The sequence below is a fragment of the Diorhabda sublineata genome, chromosome 5, assembly GCF_026230105.1.
Source record: "Diorhabda sublineata isolate icDioSubl1.1 chromosome 5, icDioSubl1.1, whole genome shotgun sequence".
NCBI lineage: Eukaryota > Metazoa > Arthropoda > Insecta > Coleoptera > Chrysomelidae > Diorhabda > Diorhabda sublineata.
In genome coordinates this window covers 22427886-22446400 of record NC_079478.1, presented here as the reverse complement: position 1 = coordinate 22446400, position 18515 = coordinate 22427886, and the positions used below count along the sequence as shown (strand labels likewise).

General features: G+C 31.6%; 1 protein-coding gene across 2 annotated transcripts in view; it reads right to left on the bottom strand.

The window, feature by feature from the left end:
* Window positions 1-18515, bottom strand: part of LOC130444258 (5-oxoprolinase) — a 169458-nt gene that overhangs the window by 50778 nt on the left and 100165 nt on the right. For both annotated transcript variants that reach the window (XM_056779321.1, XM_056779322.1), the window contains exons 14-15: window positions 15933-16044; window positions 11424-11648 (exon numbers count right to left, since the gene is read on the bottom strand). In XM_056779321.1, coding sequence (XP_056635299.1) covers window positions 11424-11648; window positions 15933-16044 — 337 coding nt within the window. The remainder of the gene's footprint in view (window positions 1-11423; window positions 11649-15932; window positions 16045-18515) is intronic.

The window sequence follows — 18515 nt, the reverse complement described above, 5'->3', positions numbered from 1 at the left end:
TTTAACCGTTTTCTTTTTCCTTTCGTATCAATTATTTTCAATACTATAATTTTCAGACCAACACATACTTCTCCAACAAGCGACTACTTCAACATTACCTTAACAAAACACGCACAGATCGTTGTCACAAACACAAATCATAGGAAACCGTCAATAGAAGAACATTTTTTCACTTATTTCTTTCCTTATTCAATGCATGAACGATTGCTATATAGGCATCTTTCATAGTGTTACCAACAGTAGACTAATTGTTAAATACATAGTAAAGTGACAAATAATTATTAGTTAATTCGGATTTAAACCAACTAGGGTAAAGAAACGGTAAACATTTATTCGACAATTTAAAGTTCCTACTGAAGTTATGTGGCTAATAATTATTTGGCACTTTATTAGAATGTGAAGAAACCGGCCCTAAAGCTGCTTGAAGGTACCATTTTTATTTACCAGTTTATAGTGGATTCTTCTATTCTTCTTCAACAATAACCGCAACTAACACATTTCTAGTATCTGTACGACTACGACATTAGGGACTTGTATTCGTACATTATCACTAATTTGAATAAGAGCAAATTGTATTTGTGAGGTTAATCACATTTTTGTTTCTTGCAGTAGATTTTCGCAGCGACTCGTTTTATCAATTTTTATAAATTGGAATGTCCGAGAAAAATTATAAAACGGTGCTCTCACCATTAAACCTTGCAGTTGACTGACTCCAAGCAGAACAAAGGATTTGGCGGGACACAGCCAGTCGACCCTTTGTCGGCTCCTCTCTTTTCGATCTCTAACAGAACATATCTGTGATTTTCGACATACACTGCACCGGTAAGGGTCCGCATGTACAGGAATGTAAGGATATATTCGATCTTTCACAGTTTGCGTTTGTTAGTTTCGGTCTTTCACGGTAACGTATACACATCTGGAGAAGTGGCTATTAACCCTCTTCGTTAAAGATCCAAATTTGGGATTTTTTGCATATATAGCTATATAACTCGTAACATAACTACTTTGTTTAATATGACTATAGCCACATTTTAATTTTTCAGCAACTTTTCAAATATTCAAATAATAACTAATATGATAATGTATGGGAAGCAAATACTTGCAATTTGTGATAAGCACATATTGACAATAATTGACCAACCGAATATTTTGATATTTAGTACCAGACCCTACATCTCATCGTTCTGCTTCCAAAATACGTTCGCTGCTCTAAAATGAGGCTATTTTCTGGGATTTTGGTGTCCCACTTACTAAACTGTTAGTACTACTTTTTTGAACCGTTTGTATTGTGTATACCAGAGATATTTCGAATTTACGGAAGATCTTTATTAAACTATGGTTGGCGGTCATTAATTACCACTTCGAATAGGATGTCTGTTTTCATCATGCTATGCATTTAATGCATTGGTTTGTCACTTCCTTCTAGCTTTATCATTTATAAAGTTCTTAGGTTACCTGTCAGAAGATCTGGCTTCAATTTTTCTGTCTGGTTTAGTCGCTAAATGCATTTTTTTTCACTAAAAGATAGGTAGGTTTAGCAAACCTCTATGGCTTTGGTAAGGCAGGTTGACATTGCCCCTGTTAAACCCAACCACATCAGCCTTTAAATTTTGTTTAGTTTTTTTCTGCGCTGTTGTTTGTTGGGTTTTCGATCATCAAACAAGCGTGTGTGATCATGGGTTTTATGATTTTTTTATATACCAGTATATAATCTTAGACTCAAGTCCCCATGCATTGCCAACAAGATTGCAACACGTCCTTAAAGCCGCAGTGGCTCTTGAGATTACCTTGTCTAGATTATTGATTATTGTTCCAGTAAGTGTTTTACATAGAATGACTCCTAGATACTTCACTTTATTGGAAAGTGTCTGTTGAAGTCCATCGAGGGAAGGTGGGCATACAATTGCTTTTTTCCACGCAACATAAAAATTTCAATCTAGCGCTGCTAAATACTGTAAGAATTTTGTCCATTATCTATCGCCAGAATAGAGGTGATAGCACAATGTTTCAAATAAATTGACTGTATTTTTTTATTAATATTGGAAATATTGTTTGAAATGACGAAAAGAAAAAAAATCCTGAATAATTTGCAGTGTTTAATATTCATATTAAGAGCTGCAGCGTCGAAAATTTCCCATTTGATTGAGGTCTGATATTTTTTTTGTTATATTTACTTTTTCAAAAGTTATTTCATGCCAAAGATCGATTGATTTAAAACTTTTATATTTTTCTAATTTTCCGACGCAACCATCAACTTTGTGGGAAATTTCATAGAACTTTTTTTGTAGAACATTCAATTTCCTATAACTTATCTTCTAAAAAATTTACGATATTTTCTACACATCGTAAGTTATTTGCAAAAAAACTGAAAAACCTCCCATAACTTTTAAACGGCTTGATAGATTTGATCGCGACTGACGCCATTCGAAAGGGCTTGACTGAACTTAGATTTTGACTATGGTGTGGACCGATTCGGACAGGTAGATTTTGAAAAAACTAGGAAAAAAAAATTTTTTGAATGTTAGTTTTTTGGAATAACTTTTAAACGGCTTTGCCGACCGATTACAGAAACCACGTCGATCGCCACCAAGCCGGTCAAAATCGGTTGCTTCGTTTGTGAGTTATCGTTGACGAAAAAAAGTGAATTTTTAGAATTACTCTGTCAGTCACGCTCATTGGATGGCGAAGGCAATTTATTGTCTGAAAATATTTAATTTTAGAAACGAAAGCCAATAAAAAAATAGTCTTCGAGAAGTATGCTTATTTATTACTACAAATAAAAGCATTATTTTCTTCACCTTCTGCTATTCTCGCTCCAAATCATGATCTTACTTTAAATTAATTCGATACAAAGTCATTAATTCTAAAGTATCAAAAGCTGCTACTTAAAAAATGATTAATCATCTATGGTATTTATCTGAAACGGTATCTATAATTTCCTTGTTTGATGATTGAAGTAGAAGTTGAAGTGAAAAAAAAAATGATTATAAATATTAACTGTCAGAAAGGTAAAAAAAAAGTAAAAAAATACAATTTAAATGCAATATTAGATAAAGATATGAGTGGCTTTGTACCGATAGATTCTCTATCTATTTTTAAAGTTTTGAATTGCCTTATGACTTCATTGAGAAAGATGTAAATTCTTGGGCTAGTGATGGAAGTTTTAAAAAGTGTGTGCGATTTTTTACAGAATTAATAGTCGTAAATGATGTGGCGAAGAGGGATGTAGCATTAATTGAACAATACAATAAGTTTTTCGGCGAAGAGTGATGTATCATTAATTGAACAATACAATAAGTGTTTCACTAAAAATGAAGAGCAGTTACAATAGTTCTTGATAGTTATAAGTGAATACAGAAAAAAAGTGACCAATTGTAACAGAAATATTTCAGTGTAACGATATCAATTGCTTTGATTATAATTTAATTCAATTTTTATGTTGAAAATTTATTTATTTTTTACGATTTTAAGCATTAAAATGACAACTTTTTAAAAATTTTTTTTGAGAGATATATTATGGGAAATTAAATGTTCTACAAAGAAGTTCTATTAAATTTTATCATAAAATTGATGGTTGTGGTGGAAAATTAGAAAAATGTAAAAATTTTAAATCAATCCATCTTTAGCGTTAAATAACTTTTGAAAAAGTAAATATATAAAAAAATTACGAGAATCTTTTTTTGTACAGCGTTCAATTCTCTACAAAAATATGTTCTAACCACTAGTCCGATGACTTGTTAAAGAGTTAATGAATTCCAAAGTCAGAAAAAAAATTTTCCGGCGTTAATCAAATAGGAAATTGAAATTTTCGACGCGGCACATCTTAATATTACTATTAAGAGCTCTAAATTTTTCAGAATTTTTTTCGTCATTTCAAACAATATTTTCCATATAAATAAGAAAAAAATTGTTGATTTGTTTGAAACAGTCTAAAAGCACAACTTCACTATAGAAATAATGAAAGTCATCTAATGAACTGTACATGTATTTGCTAATGACAATCTGAATATAAACATAGTTTTGAAATTTGTCTCATTCTAAATTTGGTTAAGACAAAAGATTGAATTTAACTGATGAACACCAATTTTTTATGTATATAAAATGTGCTCAAAGTTTAACTTCATAAATATCAAATTTCTTTATTTTTTCAAATAGAATGACCCGGTTTTTTCTATTTTAATGCATTTATGGGGAAAAATAAGTCAAATTCATGTATACTTTCCTATACCTAAACCTTACCGTTATCCAGATATTAAATGTTTTCTGTAAATTTTTAGATATACAGTTGTGGTCTAAATTTTATTTTGACCCGTTGATACAAGTACTGAGAAATCAAAGGAATTTTTATTTGTTTGTTCAAGATCTGTAAAAAAAATCAAACCAAATTGTATGTACTAATCCTATTCCAACTTCGCTTCCGACATATTTGAGGTTTTAAATTATTATTGTATTTTTTAATTTTTTATGTATAGTTTTAGTAGGTTGTGTAATTGGTTTTGACATTTATTTAACTATCATTAGTCAATTGTTGATACTTTCGAAAATCGTCAAAATGGGTCGTTCTCAATTTAAAAACGAATAAAAAAAATTTAGACCATACCTGCATTTCTGAAAATTTACAAAAAACATTTAATATCTGGATAACGTTTAGGTTTAGGTATAGGAAAGTATACATGAATTTGACTTATTTTTCCCCCTAAATGCATTAAAATAGAAAAAACAGGGTGGTTCTATTTGAAAAAATAAAGAAATTTGATATTTATGACCTTGTTAAAAGCAACCAAACAGAAACAATTTTCAAATCTTAAGGATGTCCTCGTAAAAAAATAATTTATAAGGGTTTAGAGCAACGGTCAAATTTTTTACAAAAAAATCAATAACTCAAACGTATGCATTTTTCGAAAAAAGTGTTCAGACAAAAGTATACTAAAATTTTACGTAGAATTCAAAAATAACAAAGTTACAGCCGACTTCCGATAGAACCGTCTTTGAAAATATTTGAGTTAAAAAAATCGTATCCGAAAACCTAAACCTACAAATTCTCATGATTTTATTATAAGTAGTTTGCCATATACAGATAGTTTTAACTCGTCGGGGGACCCCGTATATTATGTGTCAAAGAATGTAAAAATGTAAATGATAGTATTGAAGTGATTGAAGACTCATAGAAAATGAAGTATATTAATAATTTTATTTCTTTCAAATAATAAAATTTCATGCTTTGCCAATTACAAGAAAAATACGAAATATCAATTGTTAATACTTACAAACATCCTCATTCTTTCAATAAACCAGCAATTCCGATGTTTGAATAGAAATATGAGATTTTTAACCAAGCAAAAATTTTTTGAGGTTTGAAAATAGAGATTATTAGAAAATATTCTGAAACATATAGACATAGAGGTATAACAAGAAAACAAACAGAAGTAATATGAGTACATCTATTCAGAGAAAAATATTCCTATCTACCACCAGCAAAGAAGGTAAAATATGAAGGGGTAGAACTTGTATATGAAAAAATCGTGCTGATCAACAAACTGTACTTGGTGAAGGTATTAAAATAAATGTCCTCTACAACAGAATCGAAATATCTATAACCTACTGATATCTAGTGATGTTGAAATTAGATAAAATCCTTAAAAACTTCAAATATTGGAAATTCATCATAATAAAAAAAATGAGTAAGCACAACGCATTCTAATAATGTGTTTGATAGAGATATGGATACTACCTATGACAATCGCCACATCTATTACTGACTCATACAACATTATTACAACTCATTATTGGAGAAAATATGAAAAGACATGATACCAACTTTAATATTAAATATAAAGAATAGAGAATAGAGACTGAAGGTAAACTGTTTACCTTCAGTCTCTGAAGACGATAAGTTGGTTATCGAAACGCGCGTCAGACAGTATAATTGTTAGTGTTGGTGTAGTGGTGGTGTAAAAAGTATATTCAGTACTTCTTCACTGTTGAACACTGTTAACAGAAAAAAGAAATTATTTAGAATTGAAAAAAGAGCCTAACTACAATATGAAAAAAAAGAATATTTGAACTGTAAAAATGAAACAAAAGGTTGATTGAGGAAGCAAAAAAAAATTATTACAATGAGAAGGTAAAAAATTGAAAAAATTCGTCGATTAGTCGAAGTTATGGAAACTAGTCAATGAAGGTGTATTAAAAACAGAACGAAAGAAGAGTATTAAAGACAATAACCAAATAATTCATGATATTGAGCAAATGACCAATATATTCGATAAGTATTTTATCGATGTGGGTAAAAATTTACCTCATATTATTGATCGACCACGTAATTATAAAGAAAAGAAGATTGTTAGTGGCTACTCGTTATATTTAGATCCAGCAACTGAGAGTGAGGTGAAACAAATAATTAATAATGACTTAATACCCCTGGGTATGATAATATCAGTGCTGAAACGCTGATAATCGTAGTAGATTATCTAAGTCACTGTAATAATTAACAAACAAATTCTTGGAAAAACATAATCTACTATCAAATTCTTAATTTGGATTTCTAAATTATAAGTGAACTTAAGATGCAATAAACTTATTAACAAACACTATTTACGAATGCATAGATTTGGCAAAGGCTTTTGACAACGTCAATCATTCCTTTTTACACAATGTATATTTTATGCCATTAAACAGTATATATATCGTACCAAACTTTTTATAACACAAATCCTTTCGGTTCGTTATCTGAGAAAATTATTTAACATTCTTTAATTGTTACAGTTTGTTAAATGAAATTTGTTTCCACAATATGCAAAAATTTGTCTCTAATTGTATCTAGAACGTCTGTCTATGGTATAATTTTTAAACAGGTCATAAGTTCTTTGTAGTTGATGATACAAATGGTGGAACATACCAAGTTTGACCCTGCTTTCATATATATCATTACTCTCCGTGTATACAAAGCAATTAGCTCTACTTTATACCATAACAAAATATGCGTTGTAGACATCGTACATTTTGCTCGCCACACGATATTACTCGCGCCCGCTCATGCTCACGCTGCTTAGAGTAAGGATGATATCAAGGAATAACTCTAGAAATACTGAAAACTTGTAGATGTGGTAAATATCTCCGAAATCCGTACAGGAAAAATAGATATATGTAAAGAAATTTATGCTCGCGGCATACATTGAACATGTGTTAAGATAGTGCTATCTAGACACTTCGAAGAAAATAATAGCCGTTTCTTTTTTTGGTATTAGAATAGTCACTTTTATCACAGCGTTTGTTCATTATTAATTGGTTTGTATTAGTCCAACAATTTCATAATATTTGTATTCATACTCTAATAATGAAGCCATAAAACTAATGTATATATGTTGGATAGTATTGAAATGATCAAAACAGACAATTGAAAAAGGACCATACACGACCCATGCATAAATGAACTTTCACGATGTGATTCCAGTTTCAGAAGTGTGAGAAAATTATACGAGGATTGTCTGAGAAGTTCCCGACCTCAAACTGAAGATGTCACTGCTTATCAATATCAAGTTGGAAAATATATTTGCGCATGAGCTGTGAGATTCGCCTACCAAAATTTCATCTTGACAGTTAGTATTTGTTTAATAATCGTTTGAGTGGTAAGTTGTGAAGATTTTACTGAAAATGGAGAAAATTGGGTATCATATATGTCTATAAATATTTATTGATGAAACGCAATACGTCTACGCAAAAGATGATTCACTGTTGACGTAGGCTCTGTACAATCATCACGACCATAAAATTTTGAATTGTTAAAATCAGGATATGGAAACTCGCTGTTGCGGGAGGAGGGGAATGTAACGTGACGCACTCTCTTGTTACATTATCACAACTAATACGTTCATAGATATGACGGTAGGTAACACTAGGGATTATGGTGTCCGGCCAATCACGGAACAGCATTGACATAATATGGTGGATGCCTACCATTAACAACTTGTTAATATCATTGTTGCACGTGTTAAGTTGTACAGAAACGTTTTCGTTCTATTCGTGTACAGAGAGTTATTTTGATACCTGGAATGGGTATGCAAAATTATTAAGTATCAGATTGTGGTGAAGCAACCAAAACATAAGGATGTAACTATTACCTAATATATATTTTGGTTACTTTACCACAATCTGATACTAAATAATATATAATGTTAGAGGCAGATTGAAAATTCGGTCCGCGGCCGAAATAATTGGAAATATCGCCATAGGTCCATACTAGGCATGCCAGATGCCGTAACAGCCATACTATCCGGCATCTGAATAACATTATTCGAACACATCCCGAAATGCCTATATACGTCATAAGCCGAAGCCGAACGAAACAAAGAATTTATTTTAAGTTGAACAAATAATTAATTATATATGTAGTTATAACGTAACATTTATTTTATTACTTATTGTGACAAGAAGTACTTGAATAATATTTACTATTTTATATTACATTTTATTCATTGCACATTTGCATTTCTTGTTTACCACAGTTGCACCGTATAAATTCCTACGAAGAATTTGATTCTTTTGCTGCAATTGTTCGCAGACTGAATTTTATATCATAGCCTCACATGAGATGCGTTGAATGCCTCTGTGAAATGACTTACACCTAAGAAATTAGGATATCTTCTAGATCTTGGTTTGCTCTCTCAATAAATCCTTGACTTGACGTGGTTTGCCATGAATTATTTTTGCTTCCAACATATTTGCAAGACTATTATTTGATTCACAAACTCTCTGCCATTGTCACTATGCAGTGGACAGGGAGCTCCGTAATATCCATAAGGTTATAGGAAACTTTTTCGACTTGTTCAGCTTTCAGAGCTCTTAGGAATACAAACTAAGTTAAGTGATGTTGGTAATTCATTATAAATTTATAGTGACCATCCTACTACCAAACCTTTCTGCTTAGATTTTTTTTGCTGACACATAGAACATAATTTTAAATATTCTTTAATGACGATTCGGGGAACATTACTATACTTTTAATTTACCTAATCTTCTTTTGTGGTCAGTATCCCTGTGAGCTTTCTCTAAAATGCCATGTTCCTTATTAGCACTGCAATAATACGCCATCGTTGTTACGTTTCGCAATAAGGTTTTCTTTCTCCCCTATCTGTATAATTTCAAACCTATTTAGATATCTATAGTCTTGGCAGCACAGTTTTTCTTCAAAAGTCTGCTTAACAACTAAATAGTGATCAGCCTCCATTGTTACAATGAATTATTTACCCACAAATGAATAATGCAAAAACCACTAACAAGCAAACTGCACGTTAGCACTAATTTGAGGTTAGGTTGCTTATTTACAACTCGATCGGAAACGGCATATTTAGTAGAGGAGTGTATTTCGCGATATGGCCAAATTAATTTAGTCAAAAGGCGGATTTCGGCATCTGGCATGTTTAGCATGGGCATATGGCAATATGTCCAATTATTTTGGCCGCGGGCCGAATATGCCATATGGGTCCAGCATCTATAAAAGGAAGTTTTGATTGATTATGTTAAATTTGGACTTATTTTAGGTTTGCTCTTCCTGATAATGCCCTGTTTGGATAACCCGGGCCGGTTTTATGGGAAACATAACAGGAAATTTGATGATTTGTGCTCAAAACATTTCTGCCTTTTGTGTTTTAAACAAGATGGCAAAGATTTGGGTTAGTAAAGGGTTCGGTGCCATCGCCCCATTTATCTGGTAAGTTATTTTTTCAATTTTTATATATCTATATATATAACCATCTTTAATATTTGTAGACGTACTACTTGTGAGTTCTCCACTAGACCCGACGTCATTGAGTCTACCACTACTACGTTGAAGGTTTAAATCCCTACCAGAGTTTATATGTAGACGAACAAGACAGCTCTCCAAAGTAAGTAAGTAAGTTAAATGTAGACCTTAGAAATTCCACAAATGTTACTGCTGTGTAAAGAGAATACACAGAAACTACACTTGTGCTTTTGCCTTCAGCTTCTCAAGCTCAAGATGAAAGACATTTCAAAAAGGTAAAAATTGACCAATGTTCAGAATTTTTTTTTCCTGAAATTTTCACTTCTTAGATCTTTATATATGTTTTTCTTGACAAAAAGTCTTGATTTAAGATCTGAAGGCGTTAGTCTTAGCAGCCTGCAGATTCTGTTGAGCAGAGCAAGAAACCCCAATTCACCTTCTCTCAAAGTGTGAGGCACTACGAAACTCCAGAGAACTACACCTGAGAACGTATGAAATAGAAGACGAACATTCTGGCAGCTAAAGTCATCCTAAATTGTGAATTTTTCACACTGAACACACTGTTTACACTACCACTACACCAACACTCAAAATTACACTGTCTGACTAAATAGTTCATTCAGTTTCTGAAGACGAAACCTTGGTTATCGACGCGCGTCAGATAGTGTAATTGTGAGTGTTGATTTAGTGGTATTGTACACAGTGTGTTCAGTACCAGATTGTACACTTTATAAGAGAAGTGGGATCAGCTGTAAACACTTTTTTCCTCGGTATCGCAGCAATAAAGGGAGACACAATAGATCCTTTGGGTTGGGATGTATATGATACTCTAATGTATGTACGTACAAGTATTATGCTTTATGTTTATTTTGTATTTTTTTCTAATGTTATGGAAAACTGTCTAATTTTTTTTGTTCAATTTCTGAAGCTCCATTCTCCCCAAATTAGAAATGAAAGAATGCATCATATTTAAGACCAATTTTCGACTTGCAATTTTTTAAACAAATCAATGGAGTGGCATCCATTCAATCGATGAAAGATTTGAATTTGGAATATGCCGCCAAGAGCAGAAATGAAACTGTCGTTTCCATGTACGTTGAGTATTGCTAAAGAACCAAGAGAAGGCACTGAAATGGGATCTCGAGTTTTATATCTAAAGGAGTTGGTTGATCTGAGGATGAAAGCGAACGTATCAGCTTGACGGACGACCAAAAACTGCGACAACCAGTGATATATTCGCAAAAGTTCACAAAATGGTACTGGACCACCGATTATTGTTAAAAAAATAGAAAAGGCTATTAGTATATCAAAAGTGCGCATTTGCCATGTACTGATTGAAGTATTATGCATGCATAAGCTATTTTCTTTATGATAACCCCAACGTTTCACTTGTAGGAGCGATATTTTTATCAAACATTTATTTGGAAGAAAAGGATAGTAAATATTATTTGGAAGGGTCAAGAAGGTTGGAGTATGGTTGAACTAAGTGTATAGACTTAAAAGGAGTTTGCCTTGTTAAATTGTTATAGAAATAAATTTTCATACAACCTTCATATATCGCGGAAGTTTTTCACCCTCACACGTGGCACTTATTGTATTAAAAAATTTACTAATTACATATACAATAATGTAATACACTATTTACTATGATAGGAATTAGGAGTAGAAAAAATACACTTACTGCTCCACTACCCCCTGCGACTGTCTCGTAGCAACCCCAAGTTTCATCTCCAAACGTTATATTATTCATACATCCCTGAGAGGCTGCACAGACTTGGAATGCCTTCAGAACAACATCAACGATTCTTTGAGATGTTAAAACATTTCCCCCTACAACTGCAGCATTGTCGCTTGGATCCAAAATAGAGCCTTTTGGAATATTTATTTTAACAGGAGCCAAACAACCCTGAAAGTGTAGTTACTATAATGATTAATCGTTTACAAAGTTATTGAAATGCTTGCAATTGTATCTATTGATCTAGCATCTCGGGATATTTCTTAAAAATCGTACGCTCAAACTTTTTAATAATATCTTTATTTTCAATGAAATTTGTTCTCTTATCAACTTAACCTTTTTGGAGCACATTGCAATTAAATAAAAGTCGCAATTTAATTAGTGAGGCTTCGCCAATATCTGAAATTGTATTGTTTCTTACGTACTAAGCAAAGTAAACTAACTGTAGGTGTTTTTTTGGCCCAGTAACATACGTTTGGGAACATTTTTCATTATATTGTTAGATAAAATTGCAAAATACTGTTTAATTATAACAAACTACATAACTGCATATTTTATATTTTGAAATTTATACAAAAATACCTACTTCAAATAATACTTTTTTTCAATGTTATAAGTATATATTTAAAACTGCGAAAACTAAACAAATTTGTTCAGACTCACCCTATTCCTAAGAAAAACGCGAATGAAATAAATATGATATATTTCAATGTTTAATAATTAACAAGTTTTAAAACCGTGAAAGCTTCCGAAAAAGAATAGTATCTCCTTGGTGATACGTTGGACTTCTTCATTTTGAAATGGTCTTCTAGCTCTGATATGTTGTCAACTCGTGGAAACACCAAACCATCATTTTTATTTCGGAAAAATTCTAATGTTGGTTCGCCGTTTTTATATTCCAATATTACCCCAACAAATTGTCTAATTATTGGTTTTTTGTTAGAAAACAAGTAGGACAAAAGCATCTACATATAACGTTTTTGAAACCATTTCTACATGCTCTTCAATAATAATCACAGTATCTTGATTTTCTTCATTATTGTCTCTTTTCTGATCATCATTTTCGCCTTCTATTTATTTCTGATATCTTCGATGAAGTCAACAGAGACAGTAGAATTACGTGGCAAAACTTTAATCATCTTTTCGGATTATTGCTGGGTTGAGGTGTCAAGAGTCCGAATTTATTTGAGATCTGATATTTTGTGAGATGTTTGTATCACTTACTCTATTTATCAATTTTTTTAGAATGTCTTCTTGATTTAACGGTAAAACAATAGAAAAGTATGTTTATTACTCTCGAGGTTTCAGAGGTTTATAGGTGAAAATAATTCTTTGCTATTTTTTCAAATGGTGCGTAATACAGCATCCAAGAGTTGATATAGGTGAGTAAAATGAACCTACAAAATAACAAATCTAGTATTGTTTTTTAAAGACCATAAAAGTACTTAAATAGATATTAAGAGGTCTCGAAAGATTATCTTTGCTTCTATTACATCGCACCCCAGCTGGTACACCTAATTTTCAGTTTCAGTTCAGTTCATAATGTAATAATGGTTTAATGTGTTTAGTGTTTTTTAGCTTCTTCACGTGTAATACTTCAGGTGAGTTGAGAAATTGCTCAATTGTTATAGGTGATGGGTGAATCATTAGTGTGATGAAGTTCAATGCTTCCTTTGTCCGTTAGGATATCAATTTGAAAATTTACGAGATCACAGGCATCATTAGTCTTCCTACCAGGGTGTATGGTACAGAATGCTGTGCCATAACAAAGTTTCATTGTTTTAAATAAAACCTATATTTGAAATCAAATTGAGTTCCCCATTAAAATAATATAGAGTTGAGATGTGTTCTACGGGATATTTAAGAAGTTATAACCAATTTTACATATAAATCAAAACAAGTTCAATACTCATTGATTCTGGTATAGGTTAAATCAAATAATATATAATTTTTTCAGTTTTTCAAATAGTATATATAATAGTATCGAAAAGCTCTACCAACATTATTAGTTAATGAGATATTTTGATTTTCATATTCAAAACAATGATTATGTACCTGTATCTAATCATTTAATAATTAATTGTGAGTTGCCTATGACTTATTTTTCAAAAACTGACATTTTATCATTGCTGCTAGGTACTGTAAAGATTGAATTGCAAATGCAAAGAAAAAACGAGTGTATTACAAATAAATTACAGGAACAAAACAATAAAAAATTATCCTATTTACTACAGTATACGTACACGTCATGATTGTCACAGTGAATGTCGGAAATGACTTCCAAAGACATCTATGCATGTGATAATTAAAAGAAGCATTTCTATAGAAATATTCCAAAATCAATTTCGTATTATCTCCATAATGTCATTCCTTGTTATTGCAGGTATTTTGTACACTTCATTCAGTACAAGAAGTAATTGGTTAACTAGAAAATCTAAATAAAACTCAGCATTTAAATAATAGGGTCCTACTTCATATTCACTAACAATACCTCCCCACACATTCAACTACCATCTAGTATGTGATATGGATTAGTTGATGAATAATAGTGAAAATTTTGCCTGTTAACACAGGTTATTAAACTTGGCTTTATCCTCAAATAGAACACAGTCCAAAAAGTCTCTCTCTGTTGATTAACTTATCGCAAAATGCTAGTTTTTTTTTAATCAATGCAATTGATCCCTGTTGCAAGTAAATGTTGCTAGTGTGTATTTTGTTTTTGTCAAGGATTCTTTGCACATCCTCACCTTTGCTCACTGGAAATACTACTTACACTAGTGTGTGGTTGTTCAGTAATGGCCAGAAAACATAAATTTTATTTTCTTCGGTCACGATACTTTTGAATCTTTCTGGATTTTCGTAACTAACTGAACCCGTGTGATTGAACCGCTTCACCAATATGTTCAAGTTTGCTTTTGCTGATAGTGAAGCGGTCTTTCTTCCAGTATCCAAAAGATATCAATCATTTCACCACTAGTGAAATTCATTTCCTAATTCAAATTCTTCAAATCCCCAAATAATATATCAAACCGCTAAATCAAAAAACTACGTAACCACTTTCATGTCATGTCATTGTCAAATATCAGTTTTTAACAAATATATCATATCCAACTCATAATTAATTGTTGAATAATTAGATATAGATATAAAATCATTGTTTTGCACAGAAAAATCAAAAGGAAAAACTCGACAAATAAAGAATTATGTTGGTATTAATCATCGATACATAAACTACATTATGGTTTATTTGAAAAATCCAAGAAAATATTGTATTAGTATTTTGATTCACCTGATTCGCTGATTCCTAATATAGAAGCAAATATATTTAAAAAATTATAACTTTGATATAACACAGCATTATGGAACAGTATGGCTATGGCTATAATCTCAAATTTTAAAACTGATATCTCAAAAGACTAATCTTTCACTCTGTGTTTAAATTCAACGTTCAGGAAGGTTACTGAATACTATGGGCCGTACTCACGCAAAGTTGCGAAATTTTCAATAATTTTTATAAGTTCAATAGACAATACGATTACAATTAAACACTCCCCTTCAATTTAAGCTTCAAACAAATATGTTAGTTTTTCAAAATTTTGTTCATGTTATCTATCAAGCTACAGCTCTTATTCTGACTCTACATCGTTTACAAACGTACTTGGTCTTTCATTTTTTCTCTTGTCACATTGGGAACATCTTGCTATATATCTGCTTTGGTGGTTCCTCAAGTGTTTCACTGAATATCCTTTCCCAATTACACAATCCTTGTCATAAATAAATAAAATCACAGTATTGATTCGTGTCTGATTCTTACTACGCGATTAAGTTAAATCGTAACTTCAATTATATGACATGTCTAAGTGATCACGCGGACATTGAAAAAATATAGATTTCGGATTCGTTCGTGTTTATTAAGCCATACGGAGTGCCAACTTAAGAAAATGGAGAATAAATAATGAAAAATGTTATTCATGGCAAAGTCACCTGGCTGGGCGAAATAACACCAGTTTGCGGTAATTAAAATTAATTATTTTCTGGAACTGTTTTGTTCAGAACCAATTAACGGCTACTTTCACTGAACATAAAGTATAACGTTACTAAATAGTGCTTCCATCAACCAATTTAATTGAATTCTCCTACCAATTTCATATTTTGAAATAATTGAATAATGTTAAGGGGTAATGTTCAATATCTTAATTATTTCGTTCATAAATTTAATCAAAACTATCAATTTGAATGAAGCAGTTGTACAGCCTCTTGTACAAATTTTCTTCACATCCATTTTCACAACCCATATTTCAAACTTCTCATTTCTACACTATAAATACTAACAAAGTATTTTAAAATAAATTTATAACCCTGTTAAGATCATTACATTTATGACTCGCCAGAATGAATGAAGGAATAAATCCAAAGAGTTATAGTACACAAGCTTATAATAATTTTTCCTGTTACCTGGTTCAGTGGCACGTCATTGCCGACCATACATCTCAAACAATAAATTAGTGCCGATAAAGTTATTGCTTTGGGTGCATTGCAGTTGCCCCATACTTCCCATCCTGTGCCTCTGAAAAAGAAATATAAGGATAAGTCAAGCGTGTGTTGAAACATTGAAGCTAACAAATAAAATCGGTAGCAAGACATCTGTAGTTGAACTATATCATATTTATTTGGACTGTTCCGCAAAGAAAAATATTATTAATGCGTTAATGGGAGTAAGTGTAAGACGAATGAATCAAAAATGAGATATTATAATCTTTTATAATATCACTTAGTTGATATTTACCAAAAGTCTTCTAAATAATAATACTGGGATACTTGGGATAGTTTGCCATTTTAGTCCAATCAGAGCTTGAGAATAATATGATTACAATAAAACAAATGGTGGAAAAACTACAATAAAAAAATAATAAGATTTTTGAAAATACATTGAGTAAATAATACGAAATATGAGTTGTTTTTCCTTTATTTAATTTTTGATCTTCCGGAGATATACATTTAAAAAGGAAATGTTGATATACTGTATTAAAAGTGAAAGCCAAAGGTAGAAAGATATTTCATTTCTTCTACTTAAGTCCGATCTATGTAAGAAAACTCAAATATTCAGAGCTCATATTTTACATTTGTTGCATTTTCTACTCATATTTCAAATATATGCATGTATAGCGCGGCGCCTTTCATCTATTTTTTATAAATAGCACTTTGATGTTGTTTTTAGAACTCAATTCATTCATTTGTTGTGTTCCTTATTGTTAGAACTTTTTGGAATGTTATTTAAGTATATAAATGATTTGTGTAAACGCAGTAATTTAGTTTTAAATAAATGTCGCAGTGAAAAGAACGAATTAGTAAAAATATTCGCAGAAATTATTTAAGTGATATTTATGAGTAAATTATTATAAGTTGAGTGTATTGTATAGTGTGTAAATAAATTAAGAACGTAAGACACGGTGTTTATTAATTCACCCCACGAATAGAAAGGATGTAAATAAATGCGAAAAACGTTACGGTATATTATGCATAATAATTCTCATATCTATGCGCCTATTTTGGGTTTTCCATTTGAATATTTGGGTTTCCTAATTGATGATTCCTGTGATGTGGATTGCCAATTACGTCACTATGGTTTTTATTTGCGACTAATGGGTCTTTTATGATTTTTACTATTCTCTACGGACTAATTCTGTCAACATTCTGTTATCATCTACTTCTCTCTTTACCATTATTAATACATCATATATAGGACAAATCTTTGATAATTGCATTTATCTGCATGTTAGCAAGTATATCCCGATATAGTTCATATTTTAGATTTTTCTTAGCATCCTTTCGCTTTATCGCACCGCTTAGCAGTAGTTTGTGCCTCTCTTAGCAATTATTAGGTAGTAACCGCTGAGTTTCCTTTTTTCATATCGTCGTTTTTTCCGGTTTTTTATATATTTCCATATATAGTTTATTTTTATTTTAGTTTTAAATAAAGGTAATTGTGTTTAACCGTTGCAGAAAATACCCAGGTTAGTAATCTAGGAGGGCAAGTAAAATCAGTTTAACTGGCTTCAGCGTATTTGTCATCACTATAGTGACCACTGGAGTATTATATTTTCTTCATTGACGCTGCCGGGAGCAAGTGGAGCATACCACGATAAAAAACTGGCGCCCGACGACAATCTAATACCTGAGTTTTGAAGTCAAACCGATTCGAAGTGAAAGAGCGTTGCAAAGTGAATAAGATAAGCTTGGGAAGCTAAGTCATATCTTCCAATCACCTACCTGAAGAAAGAGGTTATGAATCAATGCGTATTGTCAGTACTTACTTATGGAGCAGAAACCGTTACGTTTACAAATTCTGTGAATAAAATACACATTGCTTGAAGGAAGATGGAACGATAGTCGCTGGGCCTTTCTCTTAGAGACAAGGTACAAATAACCAACAGCGGCAAATGTCCGGTATTTCTGATGCAATTAAGCGAATAAAAAAGTTAAAATGGAACTGGTTTCGTCACGCAGCTAAGTTTGCGGATAGGAGAAGAAAAAACTTTTGGAATGATGACCTCGTCAAGTCACACTGGATGAATTCCGCTAAGAACCGATACAGATTGATTCAATTAAGGGAGGCTTATGTGGAACAGTAGACTTAGGCGATCTAAGTGAAGATAATGAGACGACAGCAAAATCGTTTGTTATTCTTAACTTTTACCCTATTTTTTAGTTCTTCAATTGATAATTGAACGACTATTTTATTTGATGGTAAAAGTTATCATTCAAAACATGTTTTTCCGGTTTCTCATAGATTAAAACAGATTAATTCAGGAAAACAAAATAAATAACTAATAAAAAAACGTTTTTATCCTGCGACTTATTCTTGCTTCGTTTAGGATACAGTAAATAACAATATATGAATATGACAAATTCTTTTCAGACTTTAAATACTTATGTAATTGTAATTGTATTTTCTGTGATAAGTTCATTAAACTTGCTAATCTTCACAAGCTAACAACTTCGTTGCCCCCATTAAATCTAGCAATTAGGTCACAAAAT